Source organism: Mastomys coucha, unplaced genomic scaffold (genome assembly GCF_008632895.1).
Source record: "Mastomys coucha isolate ucsf_1 unplaced genomic scaffold, UCSF_Mcou_1 pScaffold14, whole genome shotgun sequence".
Lineage (NCBI taxonomy): Eukaryota > Metazoa > Chordata > Mammalia > Rodentia > Muridae > Mastomys > Mastomys coucha.
In genome coordinates, this window is record NW_022196896.1 from 118,159,290 (window position 1) to 118,174,392 (window position 15,103).

General features: G+C 46.9%; 1 protein-coding gene across 1 annotated transcript in view; it reads right to left on the reverse strand.

Annotated features, from left to right (window-relative positions):
- LOC116089301 (olfactory receptor 6B2-like) overlaps window positions 1–7,963 on the reverse strand; it is an 8,962-nt gene extending 999 nt beyond the window's left edge. Inside the window, exon 1 of the mRNA XM_031368925.1 lies at window positions 7,267–7,963. Coding sequence (XP_031224785.1) covers window positions 7,267–7,963 — 697 coding nt within the window. The remainder of the gene's footprint in view (window positions 1–7,266) is intronic.
- Window positions 7,964–15,103: the final 7,140 nt, after the last annotated feature.

A 15,103-nucleotide genomic window follows, 5' to 3' on the forward strand; every position in this document is an offset into this window, starting at 1 on the left:
GGTGATGTTCTCCCCCCTCATCCCTGTGCACCTGCAAAAGATCAAGAGGCCAATAGGAAGGGCCAAGCACCAGCTGATGGGAGAATTGGGAGCCAGCTAGCCAGAAGCTAGGAATGCTTCTGGTTCTCATGAGCAACAAAGACAGGAGTTTATTCTCCCAGGTCTTAAACTCGGAAGACCCATGCATGTGTGTTTGGGTGCCTACTGTAGAGCGGACTGAAGATAGATATTTAAGACATAGGAACCTACAATGGCCCATTAGGAGAGTAGTTGGGACCTGAAATGGCTTTCTTTCTGTATTGCTGGGTTTGGGTTTTATATTCTAGGAAGGGCAAGCTTGTTTTTTCCCTGTCACTATTAGCACTCACCCCCTGCTCAATCATGGCAAACATGATAATGCTTATTTTATATATTTCTCCTTGAATCAGAAGTGCCAAAGTAGTGTTTGCTCTGCTGTGCTTTTGTATCATAAATGTTGACCATGGAGAAAGAAAGCTGGTATTGACAGGGGTGTGCTATCCTGTAGAGGTGAATATGGTCAGGGCCTTGCTCCTTAGTCTGGAAGAGAGTACGGAGAGGTCTGTGCCTCTGTGTCTCTGGATCTGTGAGTCTAAGTCCCTAGGCTGTTGCTGTGACTCAGTGAGGTCTCCAAATCTCCTTGACTATGTAACCACCTCATCGCCATCCCACCCCACCCTACCCCAGGAGGAATTCACATCTGCACATACATCCTGACATTTCACAGCAGTGGTTCCCAACCTGTGGGTTTTGACACCCACAGAGGGTCACGTATTGGAAACCCTGCATATCAGATACCTACATTACAATTCATAACAGTAGCAAAATTACAGTTATGAAGGAGCAATGAAATTATATAACCGTTGGGGGTCACCACAGCATGAGGAGCTGTATGAAAGGGTTGCAGTGTTAGGGGGATTGAGAACCACTGCTCCACAGGTTCACAATGACACCGATGTCTTTCCTGGTTACAGACTGGAGCAGCAGCTAGGAAGCTGGCTTAATTTGAACATGGGGTGGGGAGCCAGCTAAATTTGAACCTAGGGAAACTGAGGCCAAAGGAGGTCCAGAAAAGTTCCTGGAAATACTTTGGGGGAGAGTTAGCCTCTCAGCAGATAAAAAAAAGCCTCCAATATTCTCCGGGGCCACAGCTGCAGTTCTGAAGCACACGGATCAGAGAGCCAGAGAGGGTGACTGAGTACAGCACCCCATTGCAGATTCCAGCAGGGAGGCTTCATAGTGTGGCCAGAAATGTTGGGTGGAGTGAGGACAGGTCAGGATGGAGATGTGACAGTAGTGATCTGAGGTGCAGCTGGGGACCCATGAAGCAAATGCTGGCCCATTGCAGCTTCAAAAAGGGAAACACGAGAAAGCCAGCACTTAGCATTGCTAAGCTATTCCACTCACAGAAGCTATTCCACTCCCAGGAACAGAGAACAGGCCCAGGTCTCAGAAGCACTGATAGAATTGGATAAGGGTTCCAGAGCAGACTGAACTCAGTCAGGGAGGACAGTGAGATAAAATGTATTCACATGAACTCACATGGTGCAGGCCTCCAAGTTTCCTATAGCTCGGGCAGTAAGCTTTGGTACAAGGTCTGCATACCAGGAAATCAAGCTGATCCAAAACTAAACAGGGAGCAGGAAACTCTAGAGGCTACTCGGGCTCTCAGAGAACTGGTAGGTAGCAGGGAAGTCAGGAGCTCTGGCCACTCCAACTACAGAACCTAGACATGGGGTTATGGAACAACAAACACCCACCAGCTTACAGCAATAGAGGAACCAGTGCCAAGGCCTCTGCGCAGTCAGGGGGATGGATCTGGGCTCAGGATGGACACCCATGGCCACAGAGAGTTCTTGCCAGCAGAGTGGCAGCGAACACAGGCACAGACACTTCTGTAAACACGCAAAGCACATGCCAGCTCTAGGATAGAAGACTGACTGTGTAGGCCAATCATAGAGCTACTCTCATACACTGATGAATTCACATTCCCCCTAACTGCGGACTGGCAGCTATCCTGCTGTGTCTGCTGACCTCTGGGCCACTGACTGGGTCTGCTCTCCAGCTTTCTCCTCCACCAGCCATTGATAGCTATTCTTGCAGAGCTCAGGCTTCATCTCTCCTTTGTGGTTGTCCGTGAATGACCCCTGGTGCCTCAGAGTAAGGCTTGCGCATCTGTCCAGTCATACAGCTGCACTATGTCTAGGTGCACTGCTTGAGATGAGGTAGAGATCAAATCTGAAGGGACACTGGAATGATGGGCACTTGCTCAGGCTGCTGAACCTGTGCCAGTGCTGATGGCCAGCCAGCTGTAGGCTTACAGGGTATGGGTAAAGTAAGTCTGGAGAAGCAGTTTTTAGGCTTAGTGCGCCCTGAGGCACTGTGGGTTTAACCCCAGAATCCTGGTTTGCAAAAGAAGAAAGCATCGTGTGAATGCTTAGATGTCCAGCTGACATCAGTGGTCCCATGTTTGCTGGGAAGGGGCAGTGTCTCCTAGGAAGACTGTGTCATTAGACCCCCAGTAAGGGCATCTCAGGCTCTGAGTATGGAAGGAGCCCTTTCCTTCCCGTTGACTGTCATAGCATACACACGATGGTCACAAGGCACACTCAGATTTCACAAATTTCTGACCTCCTTGACAATGGGCCTTCACTTCAATGACAATGACTTTATGAAAGACAGCAAAGAGTAGACAACTGGGACAGGATAGCCACACAAAACTCAGGCAGATGTTGAAACCATGCAGCCACATGCCTGAGGATCCCTAAAGTCCCCAGACATAAGAAGAGGCAGAGAGGATTCTCCCCAGAGGTCAGGGGGGAGAACAATCTGGCCACATTTTGATTTTGAACTTCTGGTCCCCAAAACTTTCAAAGGACAAATGTCTGCTGTTTTAAGCCATGGGCTCTGGTCCTCAGTGGCAGTAGCCTTGGGTACTGGCAGCAAGGAGATAGGAAAAGAAGAGACAGATGAGCCCAGTTACTTAGCCTACCCAGGTCATAGCGGTGATGGAAGTCTAAGAGAGGGTCCTGGGGCTCTGACTGGCGAGGTGTGCCCTGTGTGCTTGTTGGATAGCTTCATGGCTATCTGTAAGGTTGGCCCAGCAAGCTTGGAATTCACAGGAAGGGATAGAAAAGAAACAACTAGAAAAGACACGGCAGAGGGCAGATCTGCAGTTGGGATAGGGATTCTTGCCTTCAAAGGTGAGTGTCCTGTAAGAACCCAAACTTGTGATAGCTGTGGGCTTCTCAAGGTAGCAGTTTCCTACTGTAAAACACTAGTGTGGTTTAGTGAGAATCGCCCTCAGCAGCACTTACAATGAAATGATCTCCAGGATGTCATCCAGCCCACACCTCGCCTCTTTAAGCTAACTCAGTCATAGCCTTTGTCATTTGCAATCTCAACATTTGGTCCTGGACACTATGCACTCAGTAAAGTTCTTACTGATCCATAACACTATGCACTCAGTACAGTTCTCACTGATCTATACTCAACACAGCTCCTATCAGTGCTTACTCAACCCAGGACTCATCAAAATACACTTAGCACAAAACTCCGACTCCTCAGACTAAGCACCCATAAGCACCCACACACATTCAGTGGAGTTCTCAGGGATGCATAGTCACACAGTGCCCATCAATAGTGCAGGACCCGCAGAGGACCACTCTGCACTGCACTCATAGATGCTACAAATGACCCTTGGCCATAGCGCTGTGAGCCTTCATGCTGGGTGCTAGAGTTATGAAGGTGGATCCTCAGGGCCCAGCCTCAATGTGAACATGTATGATGGGATGTATGCTACACATGAAGCTCTTCCATGATGCACGTTATAGAACATACTCTGAAGTTACCTTGTGAGTTCATCCAAGCTTGAGAAGAACGCATCCTACCTGGGTCTCTGGAAGTCTCACTTGGACAGAGTTTGGGAATGATGAGGGGTCTCTTCCTGGTTGGTGACTCAGAGACTGGCAATGGTGACCAGGTGAGCCCTAGACAGGCTATCAGGACATGGGCTCCCCAAGTGAGGGAAATAACAGTTATGGCTTTTCAGCTTGAGCCCAGTGTCTCCAGGGCCCAATTACCCTCTTGCAGCTGATGAAGCTGTCCATTGCTGGTAATGAGCTGAATCAAGGCCTCTGGGGCAGGCTGCCTCCGATGTTGCCCCTGCCCTTTAAGCCAGAGGAGCCCATGGAGCCTTTCTTTGTCTCTCCACCTCTCGGACATCTGACTGCTGAATTCTACAATGACACCCAGTGTTACTTGGTAGCTAGTCTACTATCATGCAGAATTCTCCCATCTTCTCCTAAGTTCTAGCTGAGACAAACTTCTGCAGCTAAGCATGGGGATCATGAAAGACTTAGCAATACTAAATGGTTTCTGAACACACCTGACAAAGAGCTAATGATGACAGTGCTCTCCTGTGCTGTGTCATGCAACCTCACTACAGTCTTCCTGAACACACCATGAATACCATGTACTGTGTATGCCCTGGTGTCACACAACACCAAAGAATTCTGCCTGAAACATCTTGACTCAGAGTCCAGACCACCATGTGTCGTGAGCTGCAGCGTTTGCACTGTAAGAGCACACCTGTCTGCTCATTTAGAAGTATAATGGTTTTTTGTTTTGTTTTATTTTGTTTTTCGAGACAGAGTTTCTCTATATAGCCCTAGCTGACCTGGAACTCACTCTGTAGACCAGGTTGGCCTTGAACTCAGAAATCTGCCCATCTCTGCCTCCCAAGTGCTGGAATTAAAGACATGATCCATCACTGCCTAGCTTAAACAATTTATTTGTTTTTATTTATTTAATGTATGTGAATACACTTTCGTTCTCTTCAGACACACCAGAAGAGGGCATCAGATCCCTTTACAGATGGTTGTGAGCCACCATGTGGTTGCTGGGAATCGAACTCAAGGACCTCAGGAAGAACAAACAGTGCTCTTAACCTCTGAGCCATCTCTCCAGCCCAGAAGTATAATGTTTTAATTATGTAAATCAAAGCCTTTCCAGGTATTACTGTTGCCATTCTTCAGCATCTAGAAATCAGACGAGTGTATTAGAATGCTTGATTTATAAAACTGCTGTTTGAGTCACTGACTTGAGTTTCATGAAAAGTGTTGAATTGATTTTCTCTTGAGACCAGGAATCTCCAACAATTTCTAGTGGGGTCCTAAGTATACTTCTGCCACATATTAATATGAAGCTCACTCACAGCATTGACAATTATAAAATCAAGATATTTATCAGATGAAGAAGTTGAAGATTCTCTGTGTCCTTCAGTGTCAAGTGGTCAGTGTCAAGATTACATTCCTTGTGTAAAAATCAGCAAGCACATCCATGTGGTTAGATAAGCAAATCTGCCTTTATCTTTAATAAATGGGGGGATTCTTCTATACCAAGAATTGTTTTAAAAACCTTTATGTATGTTTTATATCAATAAATACTCTTGATTTATATATCTACTTTATGTACCTATGTTTCAAAGGTCGTGCAAAATTTCTCCTGCATAAAGAAACCCACAAGTGGAAAGCATCTGAGATGCCTTCATGTGAGGCACAGCTGCCAAGGGGACCCTGCCTCTTACTGCTGCCTGATGATGGGGAAGCCATCAGCTCAGCAAGTGCAGGATCAGAAGTGGAGGCTCAGGGTGTCGCTTTGTGAGACAGTGGATTGGGCAGTCCTCAGCCACACGTTCCCTAGTGCATCCTACACTAAAGACTCAGAAGGAGGCTAGCAGGTAGACCAGATGCTCAAGCCTCAGCAGAAGAAAGTGTTTCAGGATTTGAGCCAGCCCCAGAGCTTCCTGTGCTACATTCATCATATGGATCAGGACACATATGCCAACGTCCACACACATTCACAGTTGTGGGGTAGACACACTGTGGACCCATAAGGGAATTGAAGAACTTCTCAGGCACAGCGGGACTGTTGTCAACGCAACCCCAAGTGGCAAACTCTGTTCCTTTGTCTCTGTCATGTTGCCACCACTAAGATGAAGCTCACATGTGTCAGTCAACATCAAGGCAGGTTGTATGCTGCATCTGCCAGAGGTGACATTGATAAGAGGTAACCCCAGTGTTTCCCACACTCCGGTCCAAGCCCCCTCAGAAAGGACCACCTACTTAATAAGCAGCCCCCATGCTGCTGATGTGATACAAGCAAAGTTGGCATCTGAAGGGCTGTGTAAGCATGGCCTCACAGAGGGCTCAATGGCTGGTCACTGCTGAGCTCTTGAAGCTTTCTTGTTAAAGGTCCAACTCTGTGAAGCTTGGGCATGACGTCACCCAGGTCACAGGACAACTGTGAGGTGACTGTTCCCAGTGTACTAGCGTAGCTCCTAAGCTGCATTAGGTCTGTGAGACCCATCATTCCGGGAAGGCATTAGTGTTTCATGTGGGCTCTGTCTGCCCACTAACAGATGTAAGCTATGAACAGACACACTTGATGAGTGTAGTTCATCAAGATTAGTTCAGTTGTCAACTTGACACAATGTTGAATGACCCTGAAAGGGAGTCTTAATAAGGGGTTCATTAGATCAGGTTGAGTTATGGTTCTGTCTGTGGGGATTGTGGTGATTAGGTTAACTGATGTGGGAAGACCCAGCCTAAAAGTAGGTGACACCATTCCCTGGGTTTAGATCTTAAAGTATTAAAAAAAATGAAAAAAAATGAGATGGATACAGACATACATACATTTCTCTCCCTCTGATCTTGTAAGTACTTCACAATCACATTCATAAAGCCTTCAAAACACCTAGGTTACTCCGTGGCTAGAAACCAACACAGTGGTTCTCAGGAAGCAGAGGGTGTGACTAGGATCTACCTAGGAGCTAGGTACCTGAGTCTACACATATTTTCTACAACTATGTCAGAAAACATATTTGGATGAAGAGTCATTATGGTAGCTGGCTCTGTAATAGTGCAAGATTTTACCAGAAAAAGTTTAAAGAACATTAGATGCTATACCAGAGACTTTTTTCCACCATCCTAGAAGACGGACTATCGTATTATAGAGTGGGATGCAATCCCAGGGTTCTTCTCACAGCATCCTTAAACTCTTTGTTCCTTAGGCAATAAATCAAGGGGTTTAAGATGGGTGTGAGGACGGTGTACACAGCAGAGATGAGCTTGTTGGAGCTCCGGGTATCAATGGCTTGGGGTCGCACATATATAAAAAGCATGGCCACATAGAAGAAGGTGACCACAGTGAGGTGGGAGGCACAGGTGGAGAAGGCTCTCCACCGGCCTGTGGCTGAAGGGATACGCAGCACAGCTAGGGTGATGTGGCCATAGGAGAGGATGGTGGCCAAGAGTGGGAACACTAGAATGATGAAGGCTAGGATGAAGTCCACCAGCTCCGCTGTAGAGAAGTCAGTGCAGGCCAGCTTGAGGATAGGGGAGATGTCACAGAAGAAGTGGTTCAAGACATTGGAGCCACAGAAGGTGGCACTGGAGATAAAGTAGACCTTGATTACAGAGACTGTGAAGGCACTTGCAAAAGAGAAGGCCACAAGCTGGACACACAGCCCTGTGGTCATGATGACTTGATACCGTAGGGGGTGGCATATGGCCACATAGCGGTCATAGGCCATGGAAGCCAGAAGTACACACTCTGTACACACAAGGGAGATGAAGAAGTAGAGCTGAGTCATGCAACCAGCAAATGAGATGCGTTTCCTCTGCAGGAGGAAGCCGTCCAGCATCTTAGGGATGATGTCTGACACATACCAGATCTCTAGGAAAGACAAGGAGCCCAGGAAGTAGTACATGGGTCTGTGGAGGGAGGCGCTGCTCCAGACAGTGAGGATGATGGCCAGGTTCTCCACCAGCACAAAGAGGTAGGCGAGTAGGAAGAGGAGGAAGAGCAGGTACTGCAGCTCAGGGGCTGTGGGGAAGCCCAGCAGGATGAACGTGCTGACCTTGGTGATGTTCTCCCCCCTCATCCCTGTGCACCTGCAAAAGATCAAGAGGCCAATAGGAAGGGCCAAGCGCCAGCTGATGGGAGAATTGGGAGCCAGCTAGCCACCTCAGCAGGAAGGCTAACAGCACTTCTGGTTCCTGTAGAAGTGGGAAAAGGAACTCATTTTTCTTTCAGGTCTTAAACTGAAAAGACATGTGCACTTGTGTTTGGGTGCTTAAAGAAGATGGGAAATAGAGGAGAAGAAGTGCTGAAGATAGATGTTCAGGATGTACAGTGCCTATGTTACCCATGTGGTCCCATCCTGGAGTGCTGGATGTATAGGGTTCCATGTCTCCTACCCTACCCTATTGATGACTCCATATCCCCATATCCTGGACCCAGAATGGGGTATGGAAGGAGTTTTACCTCAATCCTTAAGAAGTTAAAAAATAGTAGTTCATGATCCCCTCTGGAAGTGTGAGTGAGTGTTGCTTGGCCATGGCCGTCTTCCTTTATGGATGAGTATAGCTGGGACCATGTTCCACCTCCCAAATGCATGAGTGCAATGGTCTAGGGGATGTTGGGATTGAGTGAGATCTCCAGAGTTGCCTCACCAGTGTCATTAATTGCTTTCCCATCCCACACCCACATTAGCATGAACACACACGCTCACACCCATACACCAGAAGGAACCCACACATTTCATGTGTTGATAATAGCATCACTGCCTTCCTTGGCCTCAGACTAAAGTGGTAGCTGGAAAGCCAGCTTACTTTGAACTTGTAAAAACTAGGCCAGAGGAGGTCGAGGGCAATATCTGAAGTCACAGTGGGGATGGTGGGCCACAGAGTAGGTGAATGATCCCTTCCAGGACCAGGATTGAATTCTGGGGGACTCAGAGTAGAAAGAGGGGCTGGAGAGGAAGAGGGGCTGTATCACCCTATGGAGGGAGATCCCATAGCTGGGTGTGTCCAGGAGCATTGGGTAGAATGAGTCCAGGTAAGGATACAGTTGTGGGAACAGTGGGATGGGGTACTCCTGAGGTCCTATGTGACAAGTGCTGGTGCCATCTCCCGGTCTTGGCTCTTTTTATTGGTGGGTTTGTGGGTGAGAATCAGGGTAACTCGCAGGACTGGTCCTGGTCCTGATGATGAAAACTAGAGTGGATCCAGACTGTGAGATGATATATGTGCCCTGGTTTTAAACAGCATCTATGGGTAAAAGCTGGCAGGCGTGAATGAAAGAAAGGGAACATGAGGGAAATTTAGGGATGAGTGTTGCCCTTTGTGAAGTAACTCACCTCTGGGGCTCCTGAGGAGGGCACTGGGGAGCAGGGAAGAGAATTGCTGGTGAAGCTCTACAGAGGCTTCGGGGATAGGCAGAGCTCAGTGCTCTGAGATGAGGGGAATGACACAGTCCAATGGCTGGAGTAGTCATGCTTTCCTGTGGGCGCAGACTTAGAGGTGGGTCAAATGAACACCAATGGTAGTGGGCCTGCAAGTTTCCTGCAAGTTGGTCAGTGAGTTTCAGCACAAGGTCTGACTGTTTCCAACCTAAATAGGCATCAAGGAAGGCTCTATAGAAATTGCCCAGTCTTCCAGAGACCCATCCAGCAAGATGGGCAGGTTGAGAAGCTGTAGCCCTCCTACTTAGGAATCAGCTGACAGCTGCCTGCTCAGCTCAGCTCCTGTAGCTCTCCCTGATCTAGTCCTCAACGATTTACTCCTGGTACCTCACGTTGTCTGCCAAGCCATGCATCCCAGTTCACCATCACCATGCTGAGAGCGAGGTGGACACCAAGTTCTTAAAGGAGAGTAGAGGGTGAGCACTGGAACAGGACCATGCTTCCCTGGCAGAGGGAGGGCAAAGGAGCACTTAAAAGAGCTGTTTTCAGGGTATTCCAACTATAGTACTGTGGTTTGTGTAGATCAGAAGAATTTTGCAAACCTCTTGGCACCCTGCAGATGACAGGAGGGCTGGAGAGATGGCTCTGTGGTTAAGAGCACTGACTACTCTTTCAGAGGTCCTGAGTTCAATTCCCAACAACCATGAGGTGGCTCATAATGGTGTGTAATGAGATCTGATGCCCTCTTCTGGTATGTTTGAAGACAGTGTACACACACACACACACATATAATATATATCATATATATAATATATATTATATATATGATATATAATGTATATTATATATTATAATACACACACACACACACACACACACACACACACACACACACATATATATATATATATAATCTTTTTTAAAAGGCTTACAGAAAAGTGGTGGCAACTCCCAGGAATGCTGTGATGTGGGAACCCCCAGGGTAACATGTTTTCAGGGCCTCTGGATAGATGGACTCTCCTCATTGATGGGAAGAGTCACCCATTTACAAGACTGACTCAGATCTCACAAACTTCCAGCCTCCTTACCAGTGGGTCCCAGGTGAGATGACATGTCCTTGTGAAAGACAGCAAAGAACAGGAAGGGAAGTTTGTGTGAAGGCCCATGTCACAAAGCCATAGAACGGAGAAATCCTCAGCGGTTGGAAGAGACAGAGAGAAAGAGAAGATGGTCAAAGGAGGAGATGGCTATTTTGTACTTTGATTTTAAATTTCTGGTCCTCCAAATTGTAAGGGAATCAATGCCTCTTGCCTGAAGACCCAGCTATAGTCCTCGGTGATCTTGAGAGGTGGACAAGGACATGGGTAAGCCCAGGCATTTGGCCTACGTAGGATACTTGTCATTGAGAGAAAGAGCGGGAGAGGGCTCTATGTCGGCCCCATGTCCAGGAGCTCTGCCTGCTTGGGGAGGTAAGGTGTGCTTGGGGTCTACACTGTTGCCATGTGGATGGCTTCTTATACAGGCCTGGCATTCACATGGCTGTTCTGGGCAGAAAAGGAAACTTCTAGAAATGAGTTTCTCAGAGACAGGTTTGAATTTGGGGAAGTTTTTGATGCCATTACGGCAGCTGTTCCTGCTATAAAATGCTACTGCATGTTTCAAAATTCTCCAGGACATTGTGTAGTCTCTCTAAGTCAGCTCAGTAATAGCCACTGCCACTGGAATCCAAACATCTGGTCCTGGACACAGTCTAGTTTGGGACTGTGGTTTTTTCCCCCAGCCCAGTGGCCGCAGAGGGCTTTGAAACACATGTAAGATTCTCAGAGGAGAGCTATCAGGACTCTCCTGTAGACTGGGATTGCCTAAGAGTACTGCATCTCATGTCCCACCCAGGATCGCACATACCCATTGACTGCTTGCTGATAGGATGCAGCTGCCCATCACTGTGGGTGTGATAATTAATAACGGGTTGATGGCATAGATAAAGATCTATCCCTTTCAGAGCTGAGTTCTCATTTCACTAGGACCTATGGTTGTGTGCACTTTCCAACAAACTGTCTCTTTTAGAATCCTTATGGACTTCTGGAAGTGTGTGGGGTCTTTTGTTAATTTTCCTCAAGGTTAATGGCTGTCGGAGTGAGGGCTGGGCCCAGGCACCCTGCTCACAGCTGCACCCACTTTGTGTAGCTCTCTCTTAGTTTCCATGTCCTTTCCTGCCTCAGGTCCACACTGGATTTTGGACTCCAGGTCCCCCCTAGTTGTGAGGGAGTAAATGCCCATGTGTGAAGCCCTAGGCTGGGGTTCTCAGTGATCTCTAGGAGAGGAGTGAGTCAGGACACAGGTGATTGCATTTTCAGGTTGGACGTCATGGTTCTTGTGGAGACTTGAGAGGCCACATGAGTTCTGAAGAGGGGCCAGGAATTCTCTCACAACAAGCCAGGTCTGCCATATGCCTCAGACAGAATGGCCTAACCTGGCCAGAATTCAAGCCCAGATCAATGAAAGAAAACAAAGAGAGGAAAGAAAGGTGTCTGCAGAATAGGGCTTTGCTGGGAGTCTGTGAGAGAGAGGGTCCTGACTGCTGTCAGACTGTAGTCATCTGCTCAGAGGCTACTCTCATATCTGGTAGAGCCAGATGGACAAGGATCTAGCTAGCCATGGTAGGGAGCCAATGTATTCTGATCTGCTCCGTACAGTAAGGATGCTGACTAAGGCTGTGTGCATCTAGATGTTAGGACAGCACAGTACCCTTATCTATACATTCAGCATGGATATCCAAATATGCACTCAACACAATCCTCACAGATCCATTCTCAACACAGCACCCATCGATGCTAACACCACACAGGACTCATCAATACACACTCACTGCAGTACCTGCAGATGACCACTCTGCATAGTACAGATGCAAGACCCTTTGCTGTAGCCCTGTAAGCTTTGAGGCTAGGTGCCACAGCTCTGAAGGTGATCCTGCCCCAGCCTCAATGTGGACATGCATGATGGGGTTTCAGCCACACTGGACACACAGCTTTCCTATAATGCGTTTTATACTACATACTCCAAAATCGTAGTTGTGAGTCTGATGTGAGAAGCAGACACTTATCCTTCCTGGGTCCCTGGCAGCCTCACCTCTCACTTTGACAGGGGCCTCTTCCTGGATGGTGACTCCCAGCCTGGCCACAGTGAACAGATGAGCCTCAGACAGATTGTAGAGATGTGGACTCCTCAAAGGTAGGAAGGAACAGCTATGGCTTTTTTAGCCTTAGCCGGAGTCCTCTGTCTCCAGGGCCCAATTACCCCCTTGTAGCTGATGAAGCTGCCCATACTGATAATGAGCTGGATCAGGGCCTCTGGGGCAGGCTCCCCCTGCTACTGACAATACCTGTCAACTTGTGGAGTGTCTTGGCTTCCATTCCACTTGCCTGGTTGGTAGGCTGCTGCAACCTGCACTGGAGGAACACTAGTGAGGATCTCTGGGCTCAATAGTTATACCAGTGCTTGTGTTGGGCATCAGGCTGGTATGCAGCAGGAACCCAGGCCTGTGTGCAGTAGCAAGGTAGGAGAAGAAGAGGGCTAAACCCAGAGGTGACTCTCCTGATCCCTCAGGAACCATAAAGCATCAGAGGTACTGGATAATCCAGCAGATCTTGACTCATGTCCAGACCCCCAGGACTTCACTGGCAGGGAGCATCTAATGGCCCCACAAGGCCTTCCACTCTCAGGCCTCAGTGCCCGTACCTCAGTTCTCTTGATCTCTCATGCCTCCACTCTTTCCCTCAGCTCATGTATCTTGAGGCCTCTGTGGAGGGTTTTGGTCAAGGCTATTCCTTGTGGATTTTCTTTCCACACTTCCAGGCCTCTTCCCCTCACTTCCTTCAGTCTCCGCATACTTCTGGATTATTAGTCTCTTTCTTCCTCTCCCAGCTCTGGTGGCTGTGGTACCCTGGTAGCCTTGTCATCACTTCCTCTTTGTATGTCAAAACTGCTTCTATCTGCCTTGCAAGGACCTTGTCATTGCATTGGAAGCTGCCCTGAATAATCCACAATGAACTTGTGATATGAGTTCTTTATTAAGTTACAACTGAAACAGCCTGTTTTTCCAAATGAGTTACCATTTAAAGATTTCAGAGATATGACAAGGATATGTGTTGGGTAATTTCCAGCTAATTACAGTGACAGTGTACTATTTATTTTGCACATGCCCCAAATCTCATTCTTTACAGTAAACCATGATTGTGAACCTGGTGGGATCTATATTTAACCAAGAGACTTTTCTCTGGGCTGCTCTCTGAAGGCATCAGGAGATAAGATTGCCTAACCAGGGAGTCTCTTCCTCAAAGTGGGGACAACTTCCAAAAAAACCTGCCCAGATACAAGGAGGTCTGAGGAAAAGCATCTTGAACCTCACTTCTTACATTTCTTTATAGTTGGTACTTTAAACAATTTTCATATGCTTATTACCATGTGTAAGTTTTTGAAAACTGTTTATGCCATTAGCTCATTTATTTATTCGGTTGCTTGATTTCTTGTTTAGGTTTTTTATTTTTTGTTCTTTGTATACCTAGATATCTAGACATCAGTTCTCTGTGAGATGTATAGATGGCAGATTTCCTTGCATCTTGCAGGCTGTCAATCCTCTCAGTTGTTTCCTTTGTTCTATAGAAACTTTAATTTCATGAGGCCCCGTTGGTCAGTTGTCTTTAGTCCTTGATAAAATAGAATCCTGTTGAGAAATCCTGGGCTATACTTACACTTCACGTGTTTTCCCCATTTTTTCCCCTAACAGTTTCAGAGTTTGGATTAGAGTGTGAGGTTAAGGTCTTTCATTCATTTGGAGTTAATTCTTGCAAAGGGTGAGATACAGAGATCAAGTCTCATTCTTCTACATGTAAATATCCATTTTCTCCAGGACCATTTGTTGAAGATGTCTTTTCTCCAGTGTGTATTTTTGGAATCTTTGTCAAAAAAAAAATCAGATGGCTGTGCCTGTGCATGGTAACATCTGAGTCCTCTGTTCTGATCCATGGCTTTGTGTGTCTGTACTTGTGGCAGTGTCATACTGCTTTTGTTACTAAGGCTCTCATGTATAATTTGAAATTGACGATGTCAACCGTCTAGCATCATTCTTTTGGGTCAGAATTGCTTTGGCCATCCAAAGCACCTTGTTTTACCATATGAATTTTAAGATTTCTATCTCCCTCTGTGAAGAATGGTATTGGAATTTTGATTGGGATTGTATTGAATTTGTAGCTTGATTTTGATAATATGATGTTTGCTGTTGAATATCAACTTGATAGGACCTGGAATATCTGGGGACAGACCTCCAGGCACACCTGTGAGGGAATATTTGACCTCTGCACATGCGTGTGAGGGCCCATGTTGAATAGTCGTTCATTGTTCATTGAGGTAAGCTGTACTAAAAATGGGCAGATCCATTCCCTAAGCTTTAGTCCTGGACTGTATGGAGAGGAAAGAGCTGAGCACAGGTGTTTGTTGTTTTGTAATCTTTGACTGCTAGTGCAATGTGACCAGCTGCCTCAAGCTCCTGCTACTGGGACTCCTCTATCAATATGGATTGGAACTTTCAACCGGAAGCCAAATATACCCTTCCTGATAGCTGCTTTTGTCAGGATATCTTATCAAAGAAGTAGAAAAAGCAACTAAGATGAGTAGGAGTGATATTTTCTTTCTTTTTCGGTTTTTTTTTCAAGACAGGGTTTTGTTGTGGGAATATGGGAATATTTAAAAAAAAATGAATCCACGCTGCAAACTCTCTTTCCCGCCGGATCACATTCTAACACCGGTACCATCCAGCCTCAACACTAAGTCCCAGTGGGT